The 14,954-nt window shown below is 44.0% G+C and overlaps 1 protein-coding gene across 3 annotated transcripts in view; it reads right to left on the bottom strand.

Moving 5' to 3' along the window:
• The window catches only part of LOC136101433 (cilia- and flagella-associated protein 299), a 271,288-nt gene that overhangs the window by 11,381 nt on the left and 244,953 nt on the right, over positions 1-14,954 (bottom strand). For all 3 annotated transcript variants that reach the window (XM_071807926.1, XM_071807927.1, XM_065837258.2), the window contains 2 exons: positions 13,842-14,370; positions 842-1,752 (listed from right to left, as the gene is read on the bottom strand). In XM_071807926.1, coding sequence (XP_071664027.1) covers positions 842-1,752; positions 13,842-14,370 — 1,440 coding nt within the window. The remainder of the gene's footprint in view (positions 1-841; positions 1,753-13,841; positions 14,371-14,954) is intronic.

Below are 14,954 nucleotides of genomic sequence, written 5' to 3'. Positions count from 1 at the left end.
AGGTAACAGTGAAACCAAAAGCCCTACCTTTACTGAAATTTCCTGTGGGCATTATTTGTGCATAGCCCTCATTTTAGGCCAGCCTTAAATACCACATCCTCTTTTCAGGTTTTGGTAGACTCCAGGGGGGTACATATGCTGCTAATAATGATGTTGGGCATTTGATTTTAAGGCGCTGAGTTCATACACCTAAGTCATGGGGCTAGGAGAACATCACCCTTTCTGGCTACTCAGATGCAACAATCTCATAATAACCAGAGGATATTTCACAAGACAGTTGGTCAGGATCTACTGCTTTTGGATCCACCTGGTCTGTCATAGAAATGAATAATTTGACTCTTTTGCTTCAATTTAGAGCATCCCAACCACTCCTATAGCTCCACAGTGTCTCTCTGTCATTGTGACAGTAATGCTGCCTGAGGCACACATTTTTCCTAGCATGTGATATGTTGACTGACCCCAGTGTGGGTCTGGCTGCAGAGACTCCTTCATGGCATAACAACTACTGTCTAATAAGCAATTTTCTGGGTCTGGCCTGTATTATGTTTATTAAACAGGTTAACAACATGTTCACACATCATTAACACTATTCAGGAAATATTTTACGGCAATTTGGGTTCTGGACAAAAAAACCAATACCATGTAGTATTTTTAAAATTATCTTTACAAGCCTGTCTTTTCAGTAGCTGTTCCAAACCACTACTCCTTGCAGCACAAGACATCACTTATTTACTATGTCCCAATATGTAACAGGTGACCAGCTGTGTTTTACTTATGTAGGAGAGAAAACACATAGCTTACAGTAACATATACAGTGTGAAAGAATCAACAGAGACTGTACCTTTGGAATAGGGAATTGGCATTCCCCTGAGCAGTAATAGGCATCAAAGGATTTTGGGGAAATAATCCATTCGCTCCAGCCAATGTCTGCAAAATCCACCTTGAGATAGCGCCGGGCGCAATACCTTGGTTCATTCCACTGCTTCCTCCTTGCTGCCTTCAGTGTTTGCTCATCAAACTGGAGAGTCTGGCTCTTCCGGTGATGATTCTTCCTCTGCTTTTTCTTACTCTTTGCCCTCTCTGCTAACTGTGGCTGAAAGGTTTTGTAGGGTTTTCTGTCTTCCCATCTCTCCTCCTCATTGTACTGGTACTCGGCTCCTGGTAGCTCATTATTCTGCAATGGCAACAGGACATTTGTGGAGCGTTTTCGCCGTCGCTTCCCAAAGCTGCTCCTCACATGGTTTTGTGGCCTGGGAAAGACCCTTGCCAGAGGATTACGGTGGCCTTGCAAACTAGAGACAACACTCTCTGGTTCTGAAATAGCAGAGTCATTGGCATAAATCAGAATGTAGGGTTCATAGTGAGAAGCTGCCTTTTTCCAAGGGTGATGGCTGGTCAGATCCATTTTGAGGCTGATCAGGAGCTCATTGCTTTCCTTTGCTTCATGTAGCAGCTGAGTGATATCCTTCCACTGCCAGGAAAGGCCATCCTGGTAAGCAGTGGAGACATTTATTAAAAAATGTCCCAGGCTCCGAGTTTCGTTCCCAAAAGAAGGAAAGGTCCAAACTGAAAGATGTATCTGAATTTCAGGTTTCCTGTGCCTGTGATGGGAACAGCCTCTGGTTTGGGAACAGTTCCCCTGAGCATTCAGCAGACCACCAATATAATAATACACCGAAGCTGACAAGATATTTTCAGACTTGGTAAGTGATGTCAAGTTAAAAACATACATCTCCTGGCTTTCAGGGCTCCCTAGAAGAATAAATATTTACATAAGAATATGGAAATTTCAAAATCTTATAGAAACCAAAAGGACCAAGTGCATTGCTTTCCAGATTACACATTAAGTTCATGGAAAATTTTCACCCAGTGCTGTGGGAATAAGTTTAGGCCACTATTTAGAATAATAATCAAATAGGTAAGCTGGTGATTGTAAATCACATGCTTTCAATCTGGTTTCCTTGTACTACCTGTCTCTATACAGAAATATGTATACATTTACTACTACTCCCCTGACTTCAGGAAACAAACTAGGTCACAGGAACACAGCCTGATAAGAGATGCACTAAGGACTGTATCTATCATCCAGAAAATTAAGTAAGATTTTGCTCTTTTGTTTTCCTCTTTTTGTAACATTTCCAAGCCCCCTCCCTCTCAAAATGCACTTAGGTGATTATGGCTGCCCTGTCCTGACTAAAGAATTGTCTTTCTTTGTCCAAGACTATTCAGACATTAACGGAATATCAATGGCACTGAACCATGCCTTAGCTCAGACCTAGCTGAAGCTGGAGAAAGGATCCTATTAGCTTCACTAGACACCGGATTGTCGGTATACTTCCATTATACTGTTGAGTCACAGCCTCAGTCAGAAAACCAAGATTTGTATCCTTACTAGTAGAGGCTCAAAGTGGCAGTGAGTAAGAGGAAAAGCCTGGATTCAAGTGGGACATGATTTTCAGTGTTGCCACAGGCTTTCAAGTGTACTGCCAGTTAAGTCACTTGAGCTCTGATTCCCAAGCTGTTCAATGCAAAAAAAGGCCTGGCTGGTTCCTTTAAACCTTCCACTCTGCTCCACTCTATGATCCAGGTCTCAGCTACAAGACAGGCTTTAGGGCTTGGGTGGAATTTCCTCTTAGCTTCTAAAATTGTCAGAGACTATTAAAGAGGGAGCCAAAACCATTTAACACTTGGTTCAACTACTTATGTACATCAGGATGCAAAACAGGCAAACAAACGTAGAAAGTACTAATTATTTCAAAAGCTACATGAAAAGACAAATTGAAATCTTGTGTTACAAAGGACATTTTCTCTTGATATTAACTGCTCTTCCATTAAAATAAGACCAACCTACTGGCCCCTTTGCATGCGCAACTGGGTCTTCATGACCCAGAGTCCTTCACAACAGCACAGTTAAGAGTTGAGCAAAGAAAAAAATGAATGAAGTTATTGACAACAGTCTTGCACAAAAAGAAGGAATGTGGCTTGCCTCTGAAGACATGGGGAGAAGAAACACCAGGACAGAATCACTGTTTGATCATTTTTAGGGTTTGGATGTCAGCTCTGGAGAAACAGACAATTCACCATAAGCCAAAGACCCACAAGCTTGTCTGACAGTCTTTTGGCTAAAGTCAGACACTAATCACAACAGAAGTTTCCCTCTAGAATAATCAGGTTCAGGACTGGTTCAATTACACTGGATAGATTTAGTCATTCCACCAAGGACATGTCATCAATTTTCATGACAGTCAGAAAGCATTTTCTAATATTGCTGAGGGTAGGTGGGCAGTACTAGAGCAACCCCCAAAAGCAAAAGAAAGCCAACCCAAATGTCATTTTTTGTGGTGGTGGGGGAGTGTGGTGGTGGTGGTGGCAAAATTCAGCAATTTGCCCTGGTGCAGAGGGAAACAAACCAAGGACAATACTTCTGCAAGACTGGGGCATTACTGTATCAGTTTAGGAGGGATGCGGTGGACAGTGGGGTTTCCACAGCTGTGGAATTAGAGAAGTCAACCTAATCACAGGTATCTTGCACAAACACAAAGACACACTCCTAACTCAGGCTGATCTGTGAAAACATATGGCTGACTACTTTAATCCCCTGTAGGGTGCAAGAGAAAGGCTTGGGAGTAAGGTTTATGTTTTGTTTTAAAATTTCCTGGTTGGACTGTAGTTACGCCTGTCCTACAGAGTGGGAAAAATATAGATCCAAGTGCTAGGATGCCACTGAGAGCTATAAAACCGGGCTGTATGGAAAAGTCAAATATATTTAAGCAAAGTTATGTTCTACAGCCCCCGAAAGGGCTGGAAACAACCCAACACATTAGGAGAAAAAGGGAACACAGAGGTAAATGCTTATTTGACATCATGGTATGTCAAAACCCTCTCCTGAGGCTGAAGTTATAGTTTACAGTGGGGATTTTTTGTTGGTTTTAGGTTTTTGTGTGTGTGCTTGTGTTTTTTATTTTTATTTTTTTTTTATTCCAAGCAATGACAAGTATAGACATGCCTGTGGACTAGGGTCAAACAGCCTCCCAGCTTCCACCTTCAAAACCCTGTAATAAGTCCTCCGCCCAAGCAAAAACAAGTTATTTCCAATACTGATCTTTCATGTATTTTGACAGCTTTATGTTCTCAGTGACATTCCGTGCTTCCAGGCACTGATACCACAACTGCTAATGCCATTCAGATAAGTCTGGGTAGGAACAACCCCAGGTTCCAGTATAAGTTGGGGAATGACCTATTAGAGAGCAATGTAAGGGAAAGGGACCTGGGGGTCTTGGTGGACAGCAGGATGACCATGAGTCAGCACTGTGCCCTTGTGGCCAGGAAGGCCAATGGCATCCTGGGGTGTATTAGAAGGGGGGTGGTTAGTAGGTCGAGAGAGGTTCTCCTTCCCCTCTACTCTGCCCTGGTGAGACCACACCTGGAATATTGTGTCCAGTTCTGGGCGCTTCAGTTCAAGAAGGACGGGGAACTGCTGGAGAGAGTTCAGCGCAGAGCAACAAAGATGATTAAGGGAGTAAAGCATCTCCTTTATGAGGAAAGGCTGAGGGAGCTGGGTCTCTGTAGCGTGGAGGAGACTGAGGGGTGACCTCATTAATGTTTATAAATATGTAAAGGGTGAGTGTCACGAGGATGGAGCCAGGCTCTTCTCAGTGACAACCAATGATAGGACAAGGGGCAATGGGTACAAACTGGAACACAGGAGGTTCCACTTAAATATGAGAAGCAGCTTCTTCACAGTGAGGGTGACAGAGCACTGGAACAGGCTGCCCAGGCAGGCTATGGAGTCTCCTTCTCTGGAGACATTCAAGACCCACCTGGACATCTTCCTGTGTAACCTCATCTAGGTGTTCCTGCTCCGGCAGGGGGATTGGACTAGAGGATCTTTCGAGGTCCCTTCCAATCCCTAACATTCTATTATTCTGTGAAGTCCAGCAAAACACTGGACCTTCTGCATCTCCATCCCTACCCCAACAACCTAAGTGTCCTCTTTTTCTAAACTTTTTTTTTTTTTCTAACTTCTATTCTAACCAACACATTAAAAAAGCAGGAATCAGTCTCAGTAGAAAGACAGAACTCTTCTCCCCAATATATTACATGCATTGCTCAATGAAATTAAGGAAAAGACATCATACACTTTTCTCAGCGAAACAGGAGAAAAAAAAAAAAGTGAAATAATTTATGGCAGACACCCTTGTTTACACATTCAGCCTAAGCTGATGGGGGATAACATAGGTTCTGATAGGTAAGGTCTCAACAGCTGAAAACTACTGTATGCAAGCCATCCAATTTCTAGCTATTACTTATGCTTGGGGAACTAGATTTTCTTCAATTTTGATCCTACTTTTAATTCCTCAAGCCAAAACCAGCTATTTATTATGTTTGTACTAAGCACACATAAGGACCTGACCTCTGCTTCGTTCGTAATCACTAATATAATAAAGTTAATATGTAATTTGGCAGAGCAATAAGTACATCAGTTGTAGGAACCAGAATTTATTATGTCTCCTGAGCACCTGTTAAGTAAGTTATTATTTGTATCACTCTTATATGTTGAATGATAGGTTTTGATTTTTATATTTTAGTAAGAATTCCACTTAACAAATACTGACTTTTCTAAACTGCATATTGTAGTGGAACACAAACCAAGCTGCTTTTGTTTATGAAGAAACTCTAGATGGTGTGAAACAGACACAAGAGGAATAGATACTTTAGATTAAAAGCAAAACTCAAGAAGCCACCCTTAGTATTTAACTCTACACCAAAGACAAAGTACTTGCAGTAGGTGGTGCTATTTTCTCACTGAATGACCTCCAAACTCAAACCGCTCAAGGATTTTCAGCTCATTCAGTCTGCAAAATCATCTTGAAACCAGCTGCGAGTGGCCAGCACAGATGTCTATGGATTTGCTGGGTTCTGGCTCAGAAAAACCCAACTGTGTGACTTGGGTTCCTGTCACAACTTACTACACCATGTCAAATACATCCTTTGTGTGACAATAATACCTGACTCTTGGATGCGAGCAATGCACTGAAAGCAGCATTCCTCAGGCTAGCAATTACCCTGAAAAATGACAAACACATAAAGGAAGATTCAGCTTTGAAATGTCTACACACGCACCTTTTCCTTGGGACAATTTAATTCCATTTAAGTGAAACTTTGTCCTTAAGCCCAGAGGACATAACTTGACAAAAATCTGTCCTCACAATAACATAATTTAAACTATTAGCCAAGGTCAGGAGCATAGTTTAAACTTTTAATCAATGTCAGGAGTTATTTAGTAGCATTCAGCAATATTTTATTGTAACGTGGGAAGCTTTCCATGGGCCTCATCCAGCTTGCTCTGCTGACACCAGTGAAGTTTTACTGACTGATGTGAGCTGGGGCTTTAGTCCTTATAATTACTTACACTGATAACTCCTCATATAGACTCTTTGATTGACTGATTTCCCCCCTTGCTAGTCCCAAAGAATCCCAAATAAAAACCCAAGCCAAACCTAGGTATTGCTTTAATACCTTGTCAATATAACTACCTTTAATACTTTGTAGATGTTCATTAAGTGGTATTTCCTAGGATGCTGCTATCAATAGCTCCATTTTAAATACAAGGGAGGAGGGGGCCAGACTGCAGGGTGAAGTCTATCCACAACTGCTTAGCAGCCAGTGGAAAGAGCCAGGCTGACTAAGCCCAGCTAAAGCCTCCAGTCAGTTTGTCCTCTATAAAAAGACCTTTAAAGCCTTAAACATAACAAGATCTACTTGCAACAAAGTCTTCTATTTGGTCTAGAAGTATAACGTCAGCTTTGCAGGTTAAAGGAAGTAAAACACAGGCCCAGAAACCTATGCCCTAGAAGATCAGGGCATCACAATAGCTTTTTTTCTTATACTTCCCATATCAAACAAAATCAGTGAAAACAGCAGCTTTGCAGCAGCTTTCTTTCCACTGGTTGCCTAGACAAGAAATGGCCTGTTGCAAACATATGCAAGTATCTCATATTTCAGCAAATATGACCCCTCAGAGCAATGCTGGATGGGAGTTTGCCCTCTGCCTGGGCTGGCTCTCAGGATACAGCAGCGGTGGGAAGATCTTATGAACCCTGGGTGTCCTTGCACTGCAGGCAGCTGCTGGAGGAAACTCACAGTCAGATCCACCACCTTACTGCCTGGCAAAATTCTGCCTGCTATCCCTGAGCAGCTGTACTTGGTAAACCTCACACTCATTCACAGCAGTATACAAGGCAATTCAATGGCAACTCAGTATTATTTGAACAGCAGTAACTTCCTGGCTCACTGTATGTACTTCCCAGCTCTGTGAGCAGCAGGTTTCTGTCAGAGCACCACTACTTGAAGTAGGCTTTTAGTTGTTTCTTAAAGTGAGTTCTGCTTACTCAGCTTCACTCTTCTAGTAAAAAATAGAAAGTGCAGAAGACACCTCAGCAACAAGGCATGTAAGAAGGAGAAGATTTAAGAGGAAACAAAGGAAAATTACATGGAACAGAACTATATGCAAGGAACACGCTGCTACTTTCCAGATACTCTGAGGCCAGATTTTAATGGCTATCTCTGCTCCCCTTTGTATGTTGCTGCCAGTCTGATGAGGAATTTTAAAGACGAACCTCTGCATGACAGCTCTTTTGAACTGTAATAGCTAAGTCATACCATCACTGCTTTTTTTGTATTTCTCACTTATACAGTGTAGAGCTTTGGTGCAGCAGCCATGAGCTGGACAGAAAGGTACTTCACAGGGAGAACATTTCATTGCTGGTATTCGTGTAGAATATAATTAGGAAGGTACATGCAGTTAAATGGATAGGCTACAGCTTTATTTGCCTCCTCAGCACATCTGCAAGTCATTATTCATCTGTGTGCTTAACTGAATGAAACCCAGACCCCAATAGTACCATGGCAAAGCTTGCACTGGGCCAGTGTCACTTCCCCAGTCTCCTGCACAGGTGACAGCAAAGCTTTCTGGTGCGGGGGAGATGCGAGGCACTCCAGGCCTAAAGCAGAAATGCCTTACTATATCACACAGGTGGTTGTGGCCCAGACACCAAGTCAGGGTGTGCTGTCACTCAAGGTTTGGGGTATTAGAGATGCCAGCTTATTTACTGACAGTTCAGACTGGAAAGCAACCCAGCTCTTAGCACTGCAACTGAAGTACTTGTACTCACTGAATCTCACAGAATCTTCCTTGCCTTCCTGCAATAGCACACAGCTGTATGGATTGCCTGTTACTGGCATTACAAGGATATTTTAAGAAAAAGCAGTAAGTCTGTAGAGACTGACATCATCGGCATGAACATATTCATGTTAAAATGGGCATTTCCAGGCATTAATAAGCTGGAACAAGCCCGCTAACATGTGGTGTTTTTACCTTTATAAAGGATGCACTGACGTTTTTATGGACTGCCAAATCTATCCCATGGGTGAAAAAGGATGCAATAATGAGGACTATTTATAGTCATCATTAGCCATAATTTAAATAAGATATTAAAGGAGAGCCCTTGTGCCACTGCACAGTTAAGAATATATCAATGTTTCTGTTGTAAAACTTTGTATTCACGGGTTCATAGTCCAGCTACTAAAGTTCACTCAGAGCTGGAAACACAAACTAGATCCAGAATGGGAACACGAATTTGGAAGCCAGATGATTTCTTCTTTTCCAAGGCTTTTGCTCTTGACTGCCGCTTCACCCCTTACCAAGTTGAGTATTTTGCAAAGGAAAAATACAGCATCTGGTTCCCTCTTTTTAAAAAGCACAGTACTTGATGCAAAACTGGTTTTATTAATTCTTTTAGCAAAGCAGATAAGGTTATAGCAGCTAGTAACTTGATATGAAAAAGTAAAAATCCACCACCGATTAAAGCTATCAGCTACTTAAATAATAACCCTCAAGAAACAGTGATGGTACATGCTCAGGATCTCAGGATCGCAGGACATGAAAAGCACAAATAAGCACATTGCATATTATAAATGTGCTGCACAGTGGGTAAATGATCTCTCTTCTATATATTTTAAGCAGAAAGATGACAGCAGGTCTGAAAACAAAACATCATTTCAAACCCAAAGCTAGCATAAGCTAACCAAATAAGGAGGTTGCATCACTAAAGTACACAAATCTGAGAAGGGGGACACAAAAAGCTGACTCTTCTCACAATCATGATTAATTCCACTTTAGCTGGTGGCAGTAGGTCGGCTCTGTGAAAACCAACCAACTTGTGCACAGCCTGTCCCCCTTGAGGCCAGAATTCTTCACACAGAAAGACGTGCTATAGAAACTGTGACTGAGGGGGGACTGTGAGTACACAGTTCATCTGCTTGCATGACAGCACAGCAAGACAGGTAGTTACAGAAGCCAGAAAATTAAAGGGCTGTTTCTGATCCTGAGAGGCCAAATCTACAAATCCTGACCCTTTGGCTTAGACAAGGCTTGCAGATTTGGGCCCAGTCTGTCCAAATCATAGCTGAGTGGTTTTCAAGTTCCTTCTGCCTAAAAATTACCAGGATGCTGCTGCTTGCATTTTATTTATAGGGCTACAGGAAAGAAAAACAAACAAAACCCAAATCGAAATCAAACAAAAAAACCCCCAACCAACAACAACAACCCACACTCTCACTGTCTCCTGCCTGAATGCTTTTAAAGCTCTCATTACAAAGGACTTAATGTTGTTACTCGAGCCGAAAAAGGGTAGAATTTGGCCCGTACTGGTTTTCACAGGCTGATGGCGGCTGGTGACTAGCTGGTTTCCCTGTGCAGTACTTGGTTTCCCCTGTTTGCGTGGGCATTTCATACCGCAACAAAGGAAAGAAAGGCATTTTGAAAAGCAGGAGAACATAGTTCTTAAACCACAAGAATTGGCCCAGGGGCAGGTGTAATACCTAAAATTACTGGAGATTCAGTCAATAAAAAAAGAGTTTAAAGAAATTTCTGACCCTATAGCTTTACTATAACATCATTAGAAGGACCTTCCAATTAAAGTTAAGTTCTCTGGATGACTCATTTGGAAGACATGTTCCTTTACCAATAACATGATTAAAAGTATTTTCAAAAGGGAACTGAAAGTTTAGTGTTTGAGGCTTTTATGTTTCCATTCTCTTTTATTTATTCCAGGTTGTATCTTTCTTCCAGATGGAGGGTGTCAGAAGTTGCAGATCAACACACCTCTATGGGAAGCACTGAAGGTAAGTGGCTTTATATCAGCTGGAGGTCTGGTCCTTCAGTGGTTTCACTAACTGGCAAGAGAAAATAATGGTTGTGTGCAGAAACTGATGCACCGACTCAGTTACAGTTTGAGCACGCTTGTCAGAACAGTCAGAGTGTTTGGCTCTAACTCACGCATCATCTGACCTTCTTCCCAGCTTTCTTTTTAGAGTCATAGGGAATGGAAAACCACTCACTGTTCTGGTACCTCCAGGCAAAGAACTGGAAAAGGCACTGTCTTAGGATTTTTACTTAAGTAGGGCTCACTCTGAGACCTGGGCTAAGCCAGACAAGGGCTGCTAGTGTAATCCCAGAAACATCCCGCAGCAATGACCCAGCTATCACAGATATCACAAGCTGAATATCCTTTGACTCAAATATGCAGAAGTAAATTAGAACTGTTATATCAATGAGGGAGAACAGTGCTAGAATGTAACTGGATATATTGTGAATTACATATATCCTTCACTTGGAATGGATTCGGGGCCTGGGGTTCCTTTCAGCTTTGTCACGGGCATTGAAGGTTACTTTTTTTGGGTGACTCAGACTGAACAATTATGTTTTGAGATAATTTAGCAAGATTAATGGAAAAGAAATTTGCCCAAACGGAAGATCACATGAACATTCATCAAAATCAAAGGCCAAAAACCCCAGCCCAAACAACAAACCACTAATAATCCAGCCTAATTGTGAAATCTGGTGTGTGAGATTTCAGGGCAGCGTGGGGCAGAAACTTCAGAGGTGCTCACGCAGGGCTGAAGCTCTCATCCTAACCCTTCACAGCACTGAGCCACAGAAAGAGAAACTTGCATTTAGCAGTTGTTAAGATGCATCTTCTGATGCTTATAGAAGTGAAACTTATAGATACTTATAGAAGTGTCATGTCTTAGTTTTTTCTTGCTGGCTGTCCATTGCAAGACAGCAGCTGCCACATGCAATACTGCTTCTTGGACGAGAAAGAGGGATGAGTTTCACCAAATCCTGCCAGTTCTTGGTCTCATCACACAACACTCTTACAGGGTCCCAAAAATGTGTTGGGTAAGTTAACCAGGAAAGGCCTTTCCCATGTGCTGCAGAACAGCCAGAAGCCCTCCACGGCAAAAGCAAGGACAGAAAGGTTTCACAGTCACATTTGAAAGTGGTGTTTCAGAAAATAAACTGGTCGTCTCCTGGAAATAATATGGTTAAATTGCAAAATGTATGGTTAAACTGCACAGGAAATCACTAAAGATTTCCTTCCTCTTGTTTTAGGTGCAGGAGAAATGGGCAGATTCTCAAGCAAGTTCTGCTCATCACACCTAAAAAGTTGTCTCCTAAAGTGTCTGGCATAAGGAGCTGAAGGAGTAACAGCAACATAATTGATTAATTTAACTGATGCAGTCACATTAAGGACAAGGGGAAGCTGAGGAGTGCAACAGTCAGAGCAGAGGATCTAAAAACAAATCACCTTGAAAGGGAAATACTGTGGATGAGCTGTTCCCATCTCGGGGCTGGCCAGGCAGTCAGGTGCAAGGGAACAGTCAGAAACCAGAGAAAAGCCTTTTCACTGCCCCCACCACATTAAGGAACATTTGATCTAAGGGTTTTATGGAAATACACTTTTCTGCCATCAATAACCACACAAATGAGCTGCTGCCGCCTACAGGGAGAGAAAGACAACAGCTACTTAGTTAAATATTTTGCAGAAATACTTATAGAAGTGTCAAGAAACTTATAACCACTTCCAGTTTATTGCTTTGGCACTTTAACTGTGAAAGTATTGGCAGAAGAGGAAAGGGATTAGTAAACAGTGTGTTTATAGGACTGCTACCACCCAACATCAAGTGACAGTATAAATGTAATAAAAGACCACAGAGATGGGATTTGAACCAAAGGCCTGCTAGGTTTAGAACAATAAGTATCTTTAATCAGATATGCCTAAAGGAGCAAATATCACTCTGCTGGGGTTATAGCTTCCTCCTGCCCTTTTAATTTTAGGATTATGTCTTCTACTCCTTCAGTGAGGGAACTGTTTATTTCAGAACAAAGCAATGTACATTAGACTTCTTATTGAAAAAAAAGGTCACGTTAGAAATATGACAGAGTTCCTCTGTAGGAGTAGCACCTGGGGAGTCCCCACTCTTCATCCTCCCAAACCTGGGCATTTAAGCTTCTAAAGCCTCTCTCATGGACAGAAATACTTGCAGTAACATGTGATGGAGAGTGTTTGTAGGGCTGAATCCTAGCACGTCAAAGCTATTCAATTACTTATGGTATTTGATCTCTGTGCAGAGCTATCCTATAACAGACATGAATCAGAAGTAACAACTCACAAAGAAACCTAAAGGTCTGGCACCCAACTCTTAGTTTTCTGGGAAAGGAACGAACCAACGCAGGTCACAAACTCCCAGACAAAACTCAGTTTAACTGCTAGAGGCTTGTCTCTGAAAAAGCTGCTAGGTAAACCCACTAGTGTGATGAAAAATAAGAGACTGGCAAATCAGGCTGACATGAATGGCACGGTAGCTGTCATACAAGCAGCAAGTTTTTGGGATGCAGTGGACTTGGGAAGCATATTCCCAGTAAGGGTCATGTTTGGGCTCTGGCATTTTTGCTTAACCCTTGCAGAGGTCAGATGCACAAAAAGCAGAACAGTGGAGCTGGGGATGCAGCACTAAGACAGTGCCATCTTCTCTTTCAGCTAGGACACAGTTCTTTTGGGATGCTGCCATGTTAAACACAAGCCTCCTCCCTTTATATAAAACGATTTTACATTTTCATAAATCTACCTGTGCATGCCAGTCTATAATCATGCAGAGATCTAAGTGCCACTGCCAAAGATGCTGAGATGCAATATTTACCATGCACAAATTATGCTTTAACTAAACTCATTTGTCATTGCCCCTAGTTACCAGTACTGTAATCAACATCTCAAAAGGAGTACTCTGTAGATAATCTAAAGGATTGTCAGGTCATGTTATTGCTCACATGCAAATCATCCCTTGGTTTCAACAGAAGCTAAACATGCAAAACAATGATAAAAGGAGACTCCAGAGAGGATATGTTAATTACTCCACTTCCCTCATATGGTGCTCAGATACCATACGGCAGAGACGCTGCATACAGAGTTAAAGAGAGAAACCAGTAATAAAAATACGGGAGGCAATATAAACATTATATCCTAAAATGCAAGACTGCTGCTGCAGGAAGCATAGCCTTGCTTATCCTTTTGTCATCTTTTTTTCCCACATCAAGTTCCCTGGTCAATAACGCAGACCTGCTGAAGGAGAGAGCTGCCGCTCAGGACTGGCACTACTCACAGGCATATCGACAGACCATGACGTTCCTTTTTGTAGAACTGAAGCCTATTTATTTGTCCGCACAGATTCACCTGAAAGCGAGCTGCTTCTGAAATCTCGCTTGGTCTGCACAGCAGCCAAGGTCTCCCAGCCGAGAGCTCTTCCCTCTGTTGCGGAGGCGCACCCGTGGCCGGGTCTACCGGCTCCCGGCCCCGCTGTACCGTCCTTGCACGCCCAAGGCGACACGGGCAATTCTCCGGGCTCCCCGAGGGGCCGCGGTCCCACTCGGCCCCCGCAGCAAGCCCCTCCTCACCCGCATGGCACCCCGCTGCCCACCCCCGCTCCGCCCCGGGACTCACCTGCTCCCAGCGGGCGGAAGCCACGCACCGTGTTGCCCTGGCGCGGGTGCAGCTTGGGCAGCCCCGACGGGTCCTGGGGCCGCGGTGCCGCCGCCCGCCCCTCGCGGCTGCCGCTGTACTGGTCGTAGAGCCGCAGCATGTGCTCCGAGACCTTGTCCCCCGGCTGCAGCCGGTCCTGCTGCTGCCCCAGGCCGTAGTCACCTGCCGCGGCTCTCGCTCGGCCGCCCCGTACTCCTCCCGGGGCAGGGCGACGCTGCAGCCCGACCCAGCGAGCCTTCAATACGTCTCCCGGCGCCAGACACAGGCAGCCCCAGCCCAGGCACAGGCACAGCACCCAGCGGGTCGATGCCGCCATCCTACTTCTTCGACTCCACTGCACGGGCTCCGCAGTCCCTCTCGTCTCGTTTGCCCCGGCCGGCAGGCAGACAAGCGAGACCGAGACCCCCAGCGAAGTTTGCTTCGGCAAGATGCAAACCCCGGCGGCCACGAGTGCAGATGGGGACGCGTTAAAAATCGCAGACGGGGTTTCCTTTTAGGAGAGAGGAAAAAAAAGAAGAAAAAGAAAAAAAAGTGGGTGGAGGAAAGCGCCACGGCATAAACCACCCGTCCTTCCCGGTCCTGGCAGTGAAGGTGTTTATTCCCCTTGCTGCGCAGGTTGTTTTTTGGCAAGAGGTGAAGGTGTTGCTCTCCTTGCAGCTGGATGCTCGTCCCCTGCTTCGACTGGTGCAGGCGCAGCCCGGGTGAGTTTTTGTGGGGTGTGTACGCGAATGTGCGTGTGTGAGCCAGTGGGAGTCCCGGCTCTCGGGGCTGATATGTGGAGTCAGCAGCCAATCACACCGCCTTCTCGTTCTGCTACGGCTGCAAGCAAGAGGCAAAGCGAAGGGGAAACCACCACCCAAAGGAAAGCGCACACACACACGCAGAGGTAGAGGGAGACTTGACCCTGGAAATGCGGACACGGGCACTGACTGCGACCCTGAAGGCAGCCGGGGAATAGGGTGGTGGGATGTTCCCCTTTTCCCACCTCCACCCAGCCTCCAAAGGCATTAAAATAACATGACTGCAATAAAACAAATATCACGACTCAAACTGTGCTCAGCCCTCTGCTACACA

Source organism: Patagioenas fasciata, chromosome 4 (genome assembly GCF_037038585.1).
Source record: "Patagioenas fasciata isolate bPatFas1 chromosome 4, bPatFas1.hap1, whole genome shotgun sequence".
In the NCBI taxonomy this organism is placed as follows: domain Eukaryota; kingdom Metazoa; phylum Chordata; class Aves; order Columbiformes; family Columbidae; genus Patagioenas; species Patagioenas fasciata.
Note: the sequence above shows the minus strand (reverse complement) of the source record. Positions and strands in the feature narration are given on the sequence as shown.